The 12,687-nt window shown below is 41.8% G+C and overlaps 2 protein-coding genes across 27 annotated transcripts in view; one reads left to right on the forward strand and one right to left on the reverse strand.

Annotated features, from left to right (window-relative positions):
• Nucleotides 1-400: 400 nt before the first annotated feature.
• On the reverse strand, nucleotides 401-8,043 carry LOC122561275. 2 transcript variants are annotated; one of them, XM_043712916.1, is made up of 4 exons: nucleotides 7,914-8,043; nucleotides 6,711-7,002; nucleotides 5,719-5,881; nucleotides 401-5,600 (listed from the first exon to the last, which is right to left on the reverse strand). In XM_043712916.1, the coding sequence occupies exons 2-4, from the start codon at nucleotides 6,984-6,986 to the stop codon at nucleotides 4,717-4,719; spliced, it is 1,323 nt and encodes a 440-aa protein (XP_043568851.1). In that variant the 5' UTR covers nucleotides 6,987-7,002; nucleotides 7,914-8,043; the 3' UTR covers nucleotides 401-4,716. The 2 variants fall into 2 exon arrangements, with proteins under 2 accessions (XP_043568851.1, XP_043568852.1); XM_043712917.1 differs by lacking the exon at nucleotides 7,914-8,043 and having other exon boundaries at nucleotides 401-5,552; nucleotides 6,711-7,033.
• The window catches only part of LOC122561273 (solute carrier family 2, facilitated glucose transporter member 9-like), a 233,365-nt gene continuing 227,943 nt past the window's right edge, over nucleotides 7,266-12,687 (forward strand). For 4 of the 25 annotated variants that reach the window (XR_006314978.1, XR_006314981.1, XM_043712911.1 and 1 more), the window contains exons 1-2: nucleotides 7,370-7,518; nucleotides 7,748-7,852. The gene's annotated coding sequence lies outside the window, so the exon portion shown is untranslated. Of the gene's footprint in view, nucleotides 7,519-7,747; nucleotides 7,853-12,687 lie in introns of all 25 variants that reach the window. The other 21 variants (XR_006314967.1, XR_006314960.1, XR_006314965.1 and 18 more) reach the window with 11 other exon arrangements.

Here is a 12,687-nt window from a genome sequence, read left to right on the forward strand (position 1 = left end):
TTCCAGCAACACATTTCCAGCTCTGATCTCCAGCATCTGCAGACCTCACTTTCTCCTCGATACAACTGAATGCCTTGCTAGACAATTTCAGGGGTCAATTAAGAGTCAACCACATTACTATAGATCTGGAGTTGCTCAGTGACCAGACCAGTAAGTCTGGCAGCTTTCTTCCTCTAAAGGACATCAATGAACCAGTTGGGATTTTGCGATAGTCTGGTAGCTTCATGTTAATTCTGAGGGTACGACTGTATCTGTAGCACGCTGTGGTCTAGCTAGTCTGTTGGACAGCTCTTCCAAATTTAGCAGAATTATCAAGATGTTTGAGAGGAGACTGCACAGAAATCGACTAGGTTGAATGTGTCTTTTGTACTTCACTTTTACAGTCATCAAACGACAATAGTTTCATACTTTTATTGAGCACCAATAAGCTTTATAGATGTTATACATTTCACAGATTTGCCCATTTTTGAAGAGAAAAAAATCCATACCATGTACTAAAAGTTGTAAAACTCTCAGTTTGAAGATATGTAATACCTTGAAAACAAAACAGTCTGTACTTGAAGAAAATATTCACCTTTTATTCTGTGATTCCTTAGCTCTATTGCAAAGCTGATATTGTGTACACTTCTCCTTTGTGACTGGAGAGATCTCTTGGTCAGGCACAACTTGCTGGTAGAAAACTGATGGGCTCTCAATCTCTCATTGACAAAGGCTATTTTAGTTCAGGGATCAAATGTGAACAGACATACAGCAATGGATTAACGCGGTTTTAAATTCTTCAGAACAAACTCCAGATACAATCACGCATTGAATCAAGTATGCTTAATAAATAATTCACCCAGTTTCTTTTCAAATTAGTTGTAAAAACAAACTCAAACATTGCTGTAGCTATGAGAAAGTCATTCAACATTGTGAAACAGAAAGATACATTTTTAGTAAATAATTATTGTTTACAATTTTTAAATATAAACCACTCCTCTCACACAGTAAACATGGCTTGTTCTTTACTCAAAGAAGTTGTTAAAATTAATTAGCCAGCTTGTTTTGAAATCATTTGGAAATGTAAAGAAATTAAAAAAGTTCTGCTAAAATATTAGGTGGAGAAAGTTGCTACTATGCTGGTGCATGCTTAGAAATTGTGTAATGGTGCACTTGGACTTTGTGTCCTAAAGCATAGTAGCTTTCATGAGTTGATAGAATTTTGAGGAATATATCAACTTCAAGCTGGGATTTTTAAGACAGGTTGAGGCCCAAAAATAAACACCTTGATGGTAATACTCAAAAGACAAGAGACATGTTTAGTTTTAAATATTAAACAGAACCTGCATTCAGCTAAGGAAGTAAAAAGGCACACATAAATATTGTCATTGAGTATTTTGAATGATTTTATTGCTTCCCTTTCCCTTATTTTATTAATAATAGCTTTTGCTGATTGGGCAGTAAGGATTCTCCACAGAGCCAAGAAAGCAAAGGAGAAAGTTAACAAGGGCTCTTGACAGAAGAGTGAGAGAAAAGCTGTTTCTGCTGACAAGAGGGTCATTGACCTTAAGACACAGAGTTAAGATAATAATTGGCAGAAGATAGGGGAAGGGAAGGTGATTTCTTTATATGTAGTGGTTTATGATGATTTGGAATGCACCGACTGGAAGGACAGGGATACCAGAATAAAGAATCACTTTCAAAAGGGAATTTAAAATAGACGTCAAAACCTGCAGGTTATGAGGGGAGAACCAGAGTGAGTGTGTGCATATGTAAGAGTGAGTAGGCAGGTGGTGAATGAGACTACCTAGATAGTTCTTTCAAAGAGCATTACTCTTTTCACATAGTTTGTTCTTTCGATAGATTTTTCTATAATCCTTTGGTAGCTTTTACTTGACAGTTTCCCACCTGTTTAGGTTGGATCTTATCTGCCTATCAGCTGTGATTTGCTGCTCTTTCATATTGAGCAAAGATCAATAAAGTGTGGCACAATAATGTGACACATGCAGTGAGACAGAGAACATGCAGATATATCATTTTTAATGTACAAGATATGCATACATACAAAAGACAAAGAATTTAAAAAATGATCCTCCTGTTCAGAATGATATCAGGGTTAAGAGAGTTAAATTACAAGGATAGATAGTATTGATTAGATTTAGTGAATGGTCATAAAAGTTAAACATGAATGTTGTTTCTCTCTTCACAGAACCTGATAGATTTACTGAGTATTTCAGATTTCTATAACACTTTTTTTTTACAATATTTTGGTTTTTGTATATATTAGACTTGTATTTCCCTTAGTGTAGAAGATTAAGAACTGATCTAATTGAGATTTGACCAAAGAAGTTAATAGGAAAGATATGGAAATTATTTCCTGTTGTAGGAGGGTGGAGAATGAGGGAGCAAAAACATAAATTAGAGGCAGGACATTCAGGGGCGATGTCAGGAAGCTGTTGAGGCTAAAGTTTAAGTAAAATTAACAAAACTAAGAATGTTGGTTTTTACTAAACAAGGATATTAATACTAATGTAACTGAGACAGGAAAACAGAGTTAAAATATAGGATAACCATAGTCTAATACAGAACAAGCATGAGGAACTGACTGGTGGAATCCTGATCCTGTGTTCCAGTTTTATTTTTCAGTAGGCTCCACAACAGGGTAATGTTATTTACAATCATCAAGTTGCTGTAAAGATAAATGTGTGCTGTTGCATTTCATTATGAAGAATAAGGCAGCCACATTTTCTTTGTTAATTAAGTTTCTAAATTGGGTACAGAGGCAAAGAGATCCAAGATACAGATACACAAATCACTAGAAGTAGCAACACAGATTAATAAGACCATAAAAAGGTAACAAATCACTGTGATTAATTTCTAAAAGAATGGAACAGCAAAGAACTTATGTTAAGCAGATACAAACCATGGTTAGATCACACTTGGAGTACAACACAGAGCTCTAGTGCTAATTTTACAAAAAGGATATTTAGATTAGGTGCAGAAAAAGATGCAAGGATGATACTGGAACTGAGAGGTGATATCAATCAAGAAATAGTGAACAGATTAGGGCTCATTTCCACAGAAAAGAGATGCTAAAGAGTTGTCTTTAAGATAATGAAAGGTTTTGATAGAGTGGATATAAAAATATTTTCACAGTGAGGGAGACCTATGATCCCTAACAGGAAGATCATCACTGATCAATGCAATAGAGAATTTGTAAGAAACTTATTTACTCACAGCATGACGAGAATGTGGAATAGTGGAAACAAATAGCAAAGATGCATTTAATGGAAGAAAGGAATAGAAAGATCTTGTTGATCAGATTGAATGAAAATGAGTTGGAAGAGTGCTTGTGTGGTACTTAAACAGTTAATGGGCTGACTGACCTGTTTCTACATTGTAAATGCTGTACAATTATTGATACTTTTCCAGTAAAATGTATCTAACTCTCATTGGATTTGCTTCTGAATACGTCCCTTCAGGTTTTATGCTACATAAGAAGGAAAGATTTGAGCTGTACTAAAAGTAAACTGCATGTATTCAGTTAAGCAGCGCTGTTCATATCTTTTGTCTCCACTCCCACATACCAAGCAGATTATCCATGTTACTTGTGCACATCACCTACTACTAAGCAATTTAAGGAACAGCACTGGCAAACAGCTTGTGGCCATCTGCATAGGTGTTGATGCAGGAAGCAGAAGCATGTAACTGTCTCCCTGGTGTTAATATTGGGCACTGCATTAATCTCCCCATTCCCCAAATATAAAAGATATCCATTATTGAGCTTTGGGCAGCTTGTAACCTTCTCAGTATACAGTCCATGGCACTCTCTTAAACTAGCACATATACTAATGAGACAATCTGTTTTCTTACTTAGTTATTTTTTAGTGCCACAAAGAGTCAGAAAGGAGGGAAAGGATTTGTTAATTAATATGAAATTGGCTTAATCTGACAACATAGGAATTGTGAGTAGTGAGTAAAATTTCCTTACTTCAAAATTCAAATTGAAATTGTTTAAAGCACCCGTAGCCTATTCCTGTGTGTGTTACTTAAATAGATTAATGGCTTATGCAGATATGACACAGGAATATTCACAAGAGGCTTTAAGCATATAGTGAACTTCACCAATGGGACCTTTTACTCTTTCCAAATTGCCAAATTCAAGGTTCAAACAAGCAAACTCCCAGAAGCTTTATTCTGCTTAAAACAAAATAAAACCTGAATGAATAAAGTCAACTGCAGAAGAGTGAGTCACCAGGGTGTCTTCCTGCACCATTCTGAATTCCGCCGGTCCCTTGACTTTCAATGGTTTGTTCCCTACACCAGACAAGTACAGACACTGCTACAGATCCCCTCACTAAGCTGCTCAAGTTTTGCTGCTTGGACAATCCCCACCAATCTGACACCAGGACAAGTCATCCAACATGAGTGCTTCTCACCAGGACTCAAAACATTTTAAATTTAAATACACACGTTTTAAAAAACAGCACACAGAGCACAGCATATGTTGGCTGCGTCCAGAGTCAATTGCTGTACCAGCTGCAAACTTCATGTGCATTCTGGCAGAGACAGGCTCAGCATCCAAGATGGGACAGGGAGGTTTGGAGGGGGGAGGAAAATAGGGAGTCGAAGCATCAGGACTCTGTGCTGATCTCCTAGCCTTTCTGCACAAGTTGGCAGCTAGAGCCAACCCTGTAGCTGCATCAAATACAGAAGTCCTGCTACCTGTATCTGCAACTAACCCTGATGCACCTGCATCAGTCCCATGGGTCTCTGATGCTGAGTTGCTCTGGATTCCAGATTTTCAGAGACAGCACCTGCAGTCACCTGTTTTTTTTTTGGTGGCACCAAACCTCCACTTGAATGACTGTCAACTTGATGAGCGTGCACAATTCCAGTAGAAGAGGCCAGCTTTTCACGCTGACCAATTATCTGAGTGAGCATAGAGCATTGGGCTTCTATAAGACTTTGAAAACCCTCAGCCATGGTTGCCTGCAAGCGTTCTCCAAGAGAAGTGAAGCCTGCCTTGACAGCTTCTTGGAGTTTTGACCCCAAAACTTCTATAGCAGCAGAATGAGCATTCATGAGTGATGACCCAACTGTGTCCAAGGCTTGTGTTAGTGAGGTCTCCACTGCAGATGCCACTGGTGTTGCCACGTGCTCAATAGCAGATTGCAATGCACACAACCGTTGGTCCAACATAACCATGCCATCTTCCACTGTGGTGTGTATGGAGGCAAGTGACTGTTCAACGCTGAATTCATGTTCTAACAGTCTCCGTTTAAAAGCAGGCCCACTGAGATCTGTATCTGCATCTGCCTCAATTGGAGGGCCCAACATATGGGGCCTCCACCCTTCAAAGGATGATCTCTCATCATCTACCAATATTGGTCCCCTGTCCTCACTAATGTTCAGTGACTCACCCAGTTCTTCCTCATCCTCAACACTATTGCCTCCTCCAGTGGGTGTATCTATGCTGGTGCCTGCTTCAGCTTGAGGTGATGATATTTGGTACTTGGGTGTAAGGTGCTGTTTTGCAGCTGTGGTTGATGATCCACTTGTTTCTCCTTGATCTGTGAAGAGATACAAAATGGCAGAGTATGAGTACATAGGCTCACACTCTGCAGATTCATTATAAACTGTTGGATGACCTTACACAAAGTCGCGTACAGGCATATTAATGTTACACCCTGAAATGATCAGAAACCTTTGTATTAATTAATCTATAAACACACTCACCACTGAGTCTTGACATGACTCCAAGATCCACAGTATCAAGCCCTTCAAAACTTTCTTTCCCAAAAAGCAGGATCATATCATTCTCAAACTCTGTCAATGTTTTGATGTCTGGTCTGCCACCACACGATAATTGGCGAGCTCTTCTGTTATAAGCCAGTTTTTCCTTTAAAGATAATAACAGAGGAGAAAAAAAGTGATTCACACCACACAATTCTTCAGTTCCACCATACATTATCCATCACATGGTGTGCATCATCCCATTGCATTCATTTTGAATATACAACATATTCTTGCTAACATTCTGTGTTGCATATAAAGTGTGGGTGCACATGTCTTTAATAAAAGTGACAGTCATACTTCGGGTTTTCCTGAAGTCTGCTGCAAATAAGAATTTATCACTGGGGCACTGCTGAGAGCAACCCTGGAGAAAAATCAAATGGGCATTAAACTATAGAGAGCTGTTGAAGTAAACAGCATTGATGCATTTAAAGGGAATCTTGACAAATACATGACGGAGAAAGTATTAGAAGGATAGGATGTTTTCTTTACAAATTTATTTTTGAAATGTCAGCTGAGGCAAGGCCAACATTTATTGCCCACTGCTAAGTATTCTTGTGGACATAAAAAAAGACATGGACCAATCAGGCTAAATAGCCTGTTTCTGTGCTTTAAGTTCCATTTACTGTAAAACTTTGCTTTTCCTGGGTGTTTATATTTCCTTACACACATTTGGCCAGGATTCGATACAAGGTTGTTAACTGGGTGGGGCAGTTGCAGGAATGTTGAGCATGTATTGAATATATCCAACCAGAATCTATCACCGTCATGCTTTACAAAACTTAGAACTTCAAATAGAGGGCGTGGTTTCAAAGTCTTTGGAGACATTGAAGAGGCAGATGGGCAGGGCTTGGTGTGGGGCAAAAGAAAGCAATGGCTGATGGTCCTCAGGTTGGGTAAGCTCAGATACTCTTAACTGAGATTGGCGGTTTTACCTTGGTGCTTTTCTTCAGGTCATGGACCTTCTTCCGCACCTCCTCCCAGGTCCTGCGAGTCCCAGACACTGCATTGACTTTCTCCATGACGAAGAGCCAAGCCTGGCGGCGGCTCTGCATGGTGGGCGGCTGGCCCCCCTCACCGAAGATGTCCCCTCGTCTCTCCATGACGGAATCGATGAGCACACGCAGGTCGCGGTCCTTGAAGCGGGCTTTGCGGATCCGTCGGTCTGGCATCTTCCGGAAGGGTGGCACGCTCCACAGCTGGTTCCTCATCTTCACCACTCCACACCTTCCAAGGGGTGGCAATTCCACCCACGATTTTAGTGACAAGAGAAAAAAAAATTCGTTAAAATCCTGTCACATTTTCGTTCGGAAGAGCAATGTCGGCAGCTGGCAGCGCCACTCCGCATAGACTGCGCCAGTAAACTACAACGCCCAGCGGGCACAGTAGGCACCGGGCATCGACCTTCGCGCAAGGCTTTATGGGAGTTGTAGTTTTCCTCTTGCCCTCGCGGACAATGGCAGGGTTATCGTTGGAGAGAAGTCAGACTACAACTTCCAGAGCACACCGCGACAGGGGCGAGGGCAGCAGGAGGCAGCGTGCAGGCGTACCCGCGGCGGCCTAGCTGTCGCAGCTGGTAGCGTTGCCCGTCGCCCTCTCATCACTTTCACTTTGAGAGATCGAGGCTTTGGGAAAAGCGACAAGGCCTGCGGGGGGGCTAGCGAGCAGCGGGCAGTACACTGGAGACACTCGCAGTATGCAACCCGGACTGGCTCTTGCACGACAAGGCGAAGGAGGTTGATGGTGAGTGAGATGCCGGGCGGTGGAGGTGGGGTCGGTCATGGAGGGTGACCGGGGTTTCGGTGCTGTCTCCCGGACCAGGCGGAGGGACCTAGGCCTGCCGCCATTTTCTCCTATCGGGGAAGGCCCAGAAACCAGAGCGAAGCCTGGGGAGTGGTGGTAGGGCATCATTCTGGCATATAAAGGAACTCTACCCGTCACTGAATTTAATGTGCACCTCATGTGATTTCAGGTGCTGATTTTATTCCGATAGATTCAAGGGCTCCAGCGCGAAAGGAGACTGTTCGGCCCGCTCTGCCCATACTAGAGTTTTGAAAGAGGAATCGTACTAGAAAAGGTCCACAACCCTTTTTTTTAATGCTTTAAGTAACTAGTTCTCGACTATCTATCCAACTTACTTTGAAAACTTTCTATGGGGTCGGCTTTCACCGACTTTTCACTGCACTGTTACAGAGCCTGACATGTTTGAGTGAATTGTACTGGTCTGTCCTCTGAACTCTGCAAGCACATGAACATGCTAATTAGGAACGGGAATAGGCCGATCAGCTTTTCATAAAATCATAGCTTTCAGATTAGATTAGTTTACATTACAGTGTGGAAACAGGCCCTTTGGCCCAACAAGTCCACACCGACCCGCCGAAGCGCAACCCACCCATACCCCTACATTTACCCCTTACCTAACACTACAGGCAATTTAGCATGGCCAATTCACCTGACTTGCACATCTTTGGATGGTGGGAGGAAACCGGAGCACCCGGAGGAAACCCACGCAGACACGGGGAGAACGTGCAAACTCCACACAGACAGTCGCCTGAGGCGCCTGAGCTGATCAAGTCTAACTGTGGTCAAAATATTCAATGATTCTGCTTCCACGCTTGAAAGTCTTCACTTTTCGAACAACTCAAAGAAATTCTCCTATCTGACATGAGAGAGCTCGTATGTTCTTATGTTAGGACATTCGTGATACTTTATCAAAAAAAACTATTTAAATCAAAATGCACTACATCTACAGGTTCTCCTTTATCCATGTTACTTCCTCAAAAGATTATGCCAAATTACTGAAACTCAACCTCCCTTTCTCAAAACGATGTTGATTCTAGCAAGTTTTGAGAACATTTGTAGCTCAGGTGGAGGTTCTGGATGTAGATTTGCTCGCTGAACTGGAAGGTTAGTTTCTGGACGTTTCGTCACCATACTATGTAACATCTTCAGTGAGCCTCCGAATGAAGCACTGGTGGTTTGGCCTGCTTTCTATTTATATGTTTGGGTTTCCTTGGGTTGGTGATGTCATTTCCTGTGGTGGCATCATTTCCGATGGTGATGTCATTTCTGTTCTTTTTATTAGGGGGTGGTAAATGGCATCCAAATCAATGTGTTTGTTGATAGTATTTCAGTTGGTCCACTATGTGGATGACACCTTTGTCATCACTAAACAAAACAAATTCGAGGAAACCTTCAAGACCATCAATAATACCTTTTATTGACATAAAATTCACCAGAAAGGAGGAAAACAACAACAAACTGCCATTCCTAGATGTCCCAGTAGAGTGACCAGCCAGTGGGAACTTCTAACCAGCGTTTACAAGGAAACAATTCATATGGACCAAATATTGAACTCCAGAAGCAATCATCCCAACATGTTAGGTGCATTAGTCAGAGGGAAAAAAATGGGTCTGGGTGGGTTACTCTTCAGAGGGTCGGTGTGGACTTGTTGGGCTGAAGGGCCTGTTTCCACACTGTAGGGAATCTAATCTAATCATAATCCACCAATGAAGCAGCATTAGAACATTATTTAAACGAGCCAATACACACTGCAGCACAGAGGAACTACACAGAGCAAGAGGAAAATCACCCATATAATGTATTCAAAAAGAACGGGTACCCAATGAACACAATCTGCCAATTTCTGAGGAACAAACCCAAATTAGCAGACAAACCACGTTCAGAAACCCTAGCCACTCTCCCCTGCATCAAAGACATCTCGGAAATGACTGCCAGACTACTCAGACCCCTTGGCATCATGGTAGGCCACCAACACACTAAAACTAATGAACTTGAAAGAACCTATATAGATAACCAGCAAAACCAATTTAATCTACAAAATACCTTGCGAGAACTGTAACAAATTCTACATTGGGCAAACAGGCAGAAAACTAGCCACCTGGATACATGAACATCAAATGGCCACAAACATATGTGGCCAACTCTCACTAGTATCCTTACCGACAGATGAGAAGGGACACCACTTTGACTGAGACAACACATCTATCCTCAGACAAGCCAAACAGAGACACGCATAAGAATTCCTAGAAGCATGGCATTCCAACCAAAACTCGATCAACAAACACATTGACTTGGATCCCATTAACCACCCCCGGTGAAAAAGAACAAGAAATGACATCACCACAGGAAATGATACTGCAGGAAATGTCATCACCAACCCAAGAAACGCCAATAATATGAATAGAAAGCAGGCTACACCACCAGTGCTTCATTTGGATGCTCACTGAAGATGTTATCTAGTATGGTGGCGAAACATCTGGAAATGAACCTTCAAGCTCAGCGAGCAAACCCACATCCAGATGTTGATCCTGCCTGAAGTGCTGTGCTCAAACCTAATTTATAGTAGATTATAACATGTTCGTTCTAAATCCTTTTCCTGAGTCTTATATACTGAAATATTTAAGTATTGTTGAAACATATTTTGTCAAAGCTTTTTCATTTATACTCATCAGGATGATTTGCAAGAATATCAATTTAAGAGGAAAATGAACTGTATGAGAAAAAAGTGCTAATTGGTTGGTAAATGGACTTTGATAGAGGTGCTGTCCTGGATCAGCAAATGATGATTGACAATTAAGGGCTGTTATGGCACAGTAGTACTGCCCCTAGCTCTGAACCAGAAGGCTTGGTTTCAAGTCTCACCTCTTCCAAAGGTGTGCACCTCTACATAGGCTGATGAGAAAATATCTGATAAATAACAAGTGAACTGCCAAGCTTTGTTTAAATTTTAAACTAGGCAGGTTGACTCTGTTCAAGGCATTGCTGTGAGAAATGAACTAGCATGGATCATCATTTAAAATACGAGCAAAATGCTGGAGAAAGCAGTAGATGTTCTCTATATGGGCTTCAGCAAGGTGTTCAACAAGGTTCCACATAGTAGACTGTTTAGCAAGGTTAATTACATGGAATCCAAGGGGATTTAGCCATTTGGATATAAAGTCGGCTTGAAGGTAAGTAATGGTGGAGGGTTGTCGTGGTTGTGGGTATGTTCTCCGAGCTGGGAAGTTGATTTGCAAATTTCATCCCCTGTCTAGGTGGCATCTTCAGTGCTTTGGAGCTTCCTGTGGGGTGCTGCTGTACTGTGTCTTTTGGATTTTGTTTGGTTCCGTTTTCTCCTGCTTGTCGTGTTTCTGGTTGTTTTCATTGTCATGGCCGGTATATTGGGTCTAGGTCAACATGCCTGCTGATGGATTTCGTGGCTGAATGCCATGCTTTAGATATTCTCTGGCTGTTCTATATTTAGTTTGTCCTATGATTGTTGTGTTGTCCCACTAGAATTTGTGATCCTTGTCGTCAGTGTGTATGGCTACTAGAGACAGCTGGTCGTGGCGATCCGTGGCTAGTTGGTGTTTGTGGATGTGGATTGTTAGTTGTCTGCCTGTTTGTCCAGTTTGCTGTTACATGCAGTCTTTGCATGGACTCTTGTAAATAGTGTTAGTTTTGCGCATGATGGGTATTGTGTCTTCTGTCCTGGTGAGTTGTCTGAGCGTGGCTATCGGTTTATGGGCTGTCATGAACCCAAGTGGTTAGAGAAGTCTGGCCGTCAGCCCGAAGACATTTTTTATGTAAGGTAGCGTGGCTAGTGAGTTAGGTCGCGGCATGTCCTTGTCGTGTTTGTCTATTAGGCATGTGTGGATGAAGTTGCTGGGATATCCATTCTTGGCGAATACTCTGTAGAGGTGTTCTTTGTTTTTCCTTCGTAGACCGTGGGTGCTGCAGTGTCTTGTAGCCCTGTTGAACAGGGTCCTAATGCAGCTTATCTTGTGTGAGTTTGGGTGGTTGTCTTTGTAATTCAGGACCTGAAATAAGAAGGGAATGTAGGGGGAGTGGATCCCGTACACCTTTTCTGTGGTGCATTCAATTTTCTGTGTTCTTTGTACCATCATATCCAAGAATGGGAGTTGATTGTTGGTGTCCTCCTTCCTCGTAAATATTATCCTTATGTGTATGGTGTTGATAATCCGGTGTGTGTTTTTGATTTCTGTTCTCTTAATGATAACACAGGTGTCGTCTGTGCATCTGATCCACAGTTTGGGTTGGATTTGTGGTAGGGCTGTTTGTTCCAATCTTTGCATCACTGCATCTGCTATGAGCCCAGAGATGGGTGAGCCCATAGGTATTTCATTGATCTGTTCATATATTTGGTTGTTGAATGTGAAGTGTGTTGACAAGTGCAGGTCTAGTAGTTTGAGTATGCAGTCCTTGTTCACAGGTTCCCCGTCATGTTATCTGTTATGCTATTGTCTCTCTGGCTAGAGATTTGTTAATTGAAGTGAACAATGCCGTTAAATCAAATGAGACCACTGCTTCAACCTTGTCTATGTTTATGTTCATTAAAGTTGTCTAGGAATTCCTGTGATGAATGTGTGGAATGTTTGAATCTGCTAATTAGTTTTTGTTGGAGTTCTTTTTGCCAGTTTATGCAATGGCATTCTCGGGTGTGCCACAATGTATCTGAGTGGTATGTATCGTTTGTGTACTTTGGGGTGATTCATAAAATGTTGGGGTGTTGTTGCTTTCTGGTTTCATCCATCAATATACCAGCCACTACAACGAACAACCGGAAGCAGCAGAAACAGAACCAAATGGTTTTCAGATGCTTCGCGGGAGGCTCCGAAGCGCTGTGATGTCATCTAGACAGGGAGCAAAACGTCTGCGAATCAACGTCCCAGCTCGGCAAACATGCCCACAACCACGACAGCTGACACCCAAGCTACAAATTTTCGCACAAACCTTGAAAACCTATGGTGGGGGGTTGTTTTTCAGACTGGAGGCCTGTGACCAGCAGTGTGCCACAAGGTTCAGTGCTGGGTCCATTCCTTTTTGTCATATATATATAAATGGGGTTTGGATGAATGTGTAGGAGATGGGGTTAGTAAGTTTGCTGAT

Source organism: Chiloscyllium plagiosum, chromosome 22 (assembly GCF_004010195.1).
Source record: "Chiloscyllium plagiosum isolate BGI_BamShark_2017 chromosome 22, ASM401019v2, whole genome shotgun sequence".
In the NCBI taxonomy this organism is placed as follows: domain Eukaryota; kingdom Metazoa; phylum Chordata; class Chondrichthyes; order Orectolobiformes; family Hemiscylliidae; genus Chiloscyllium; species Chiloscyllium plagiosum.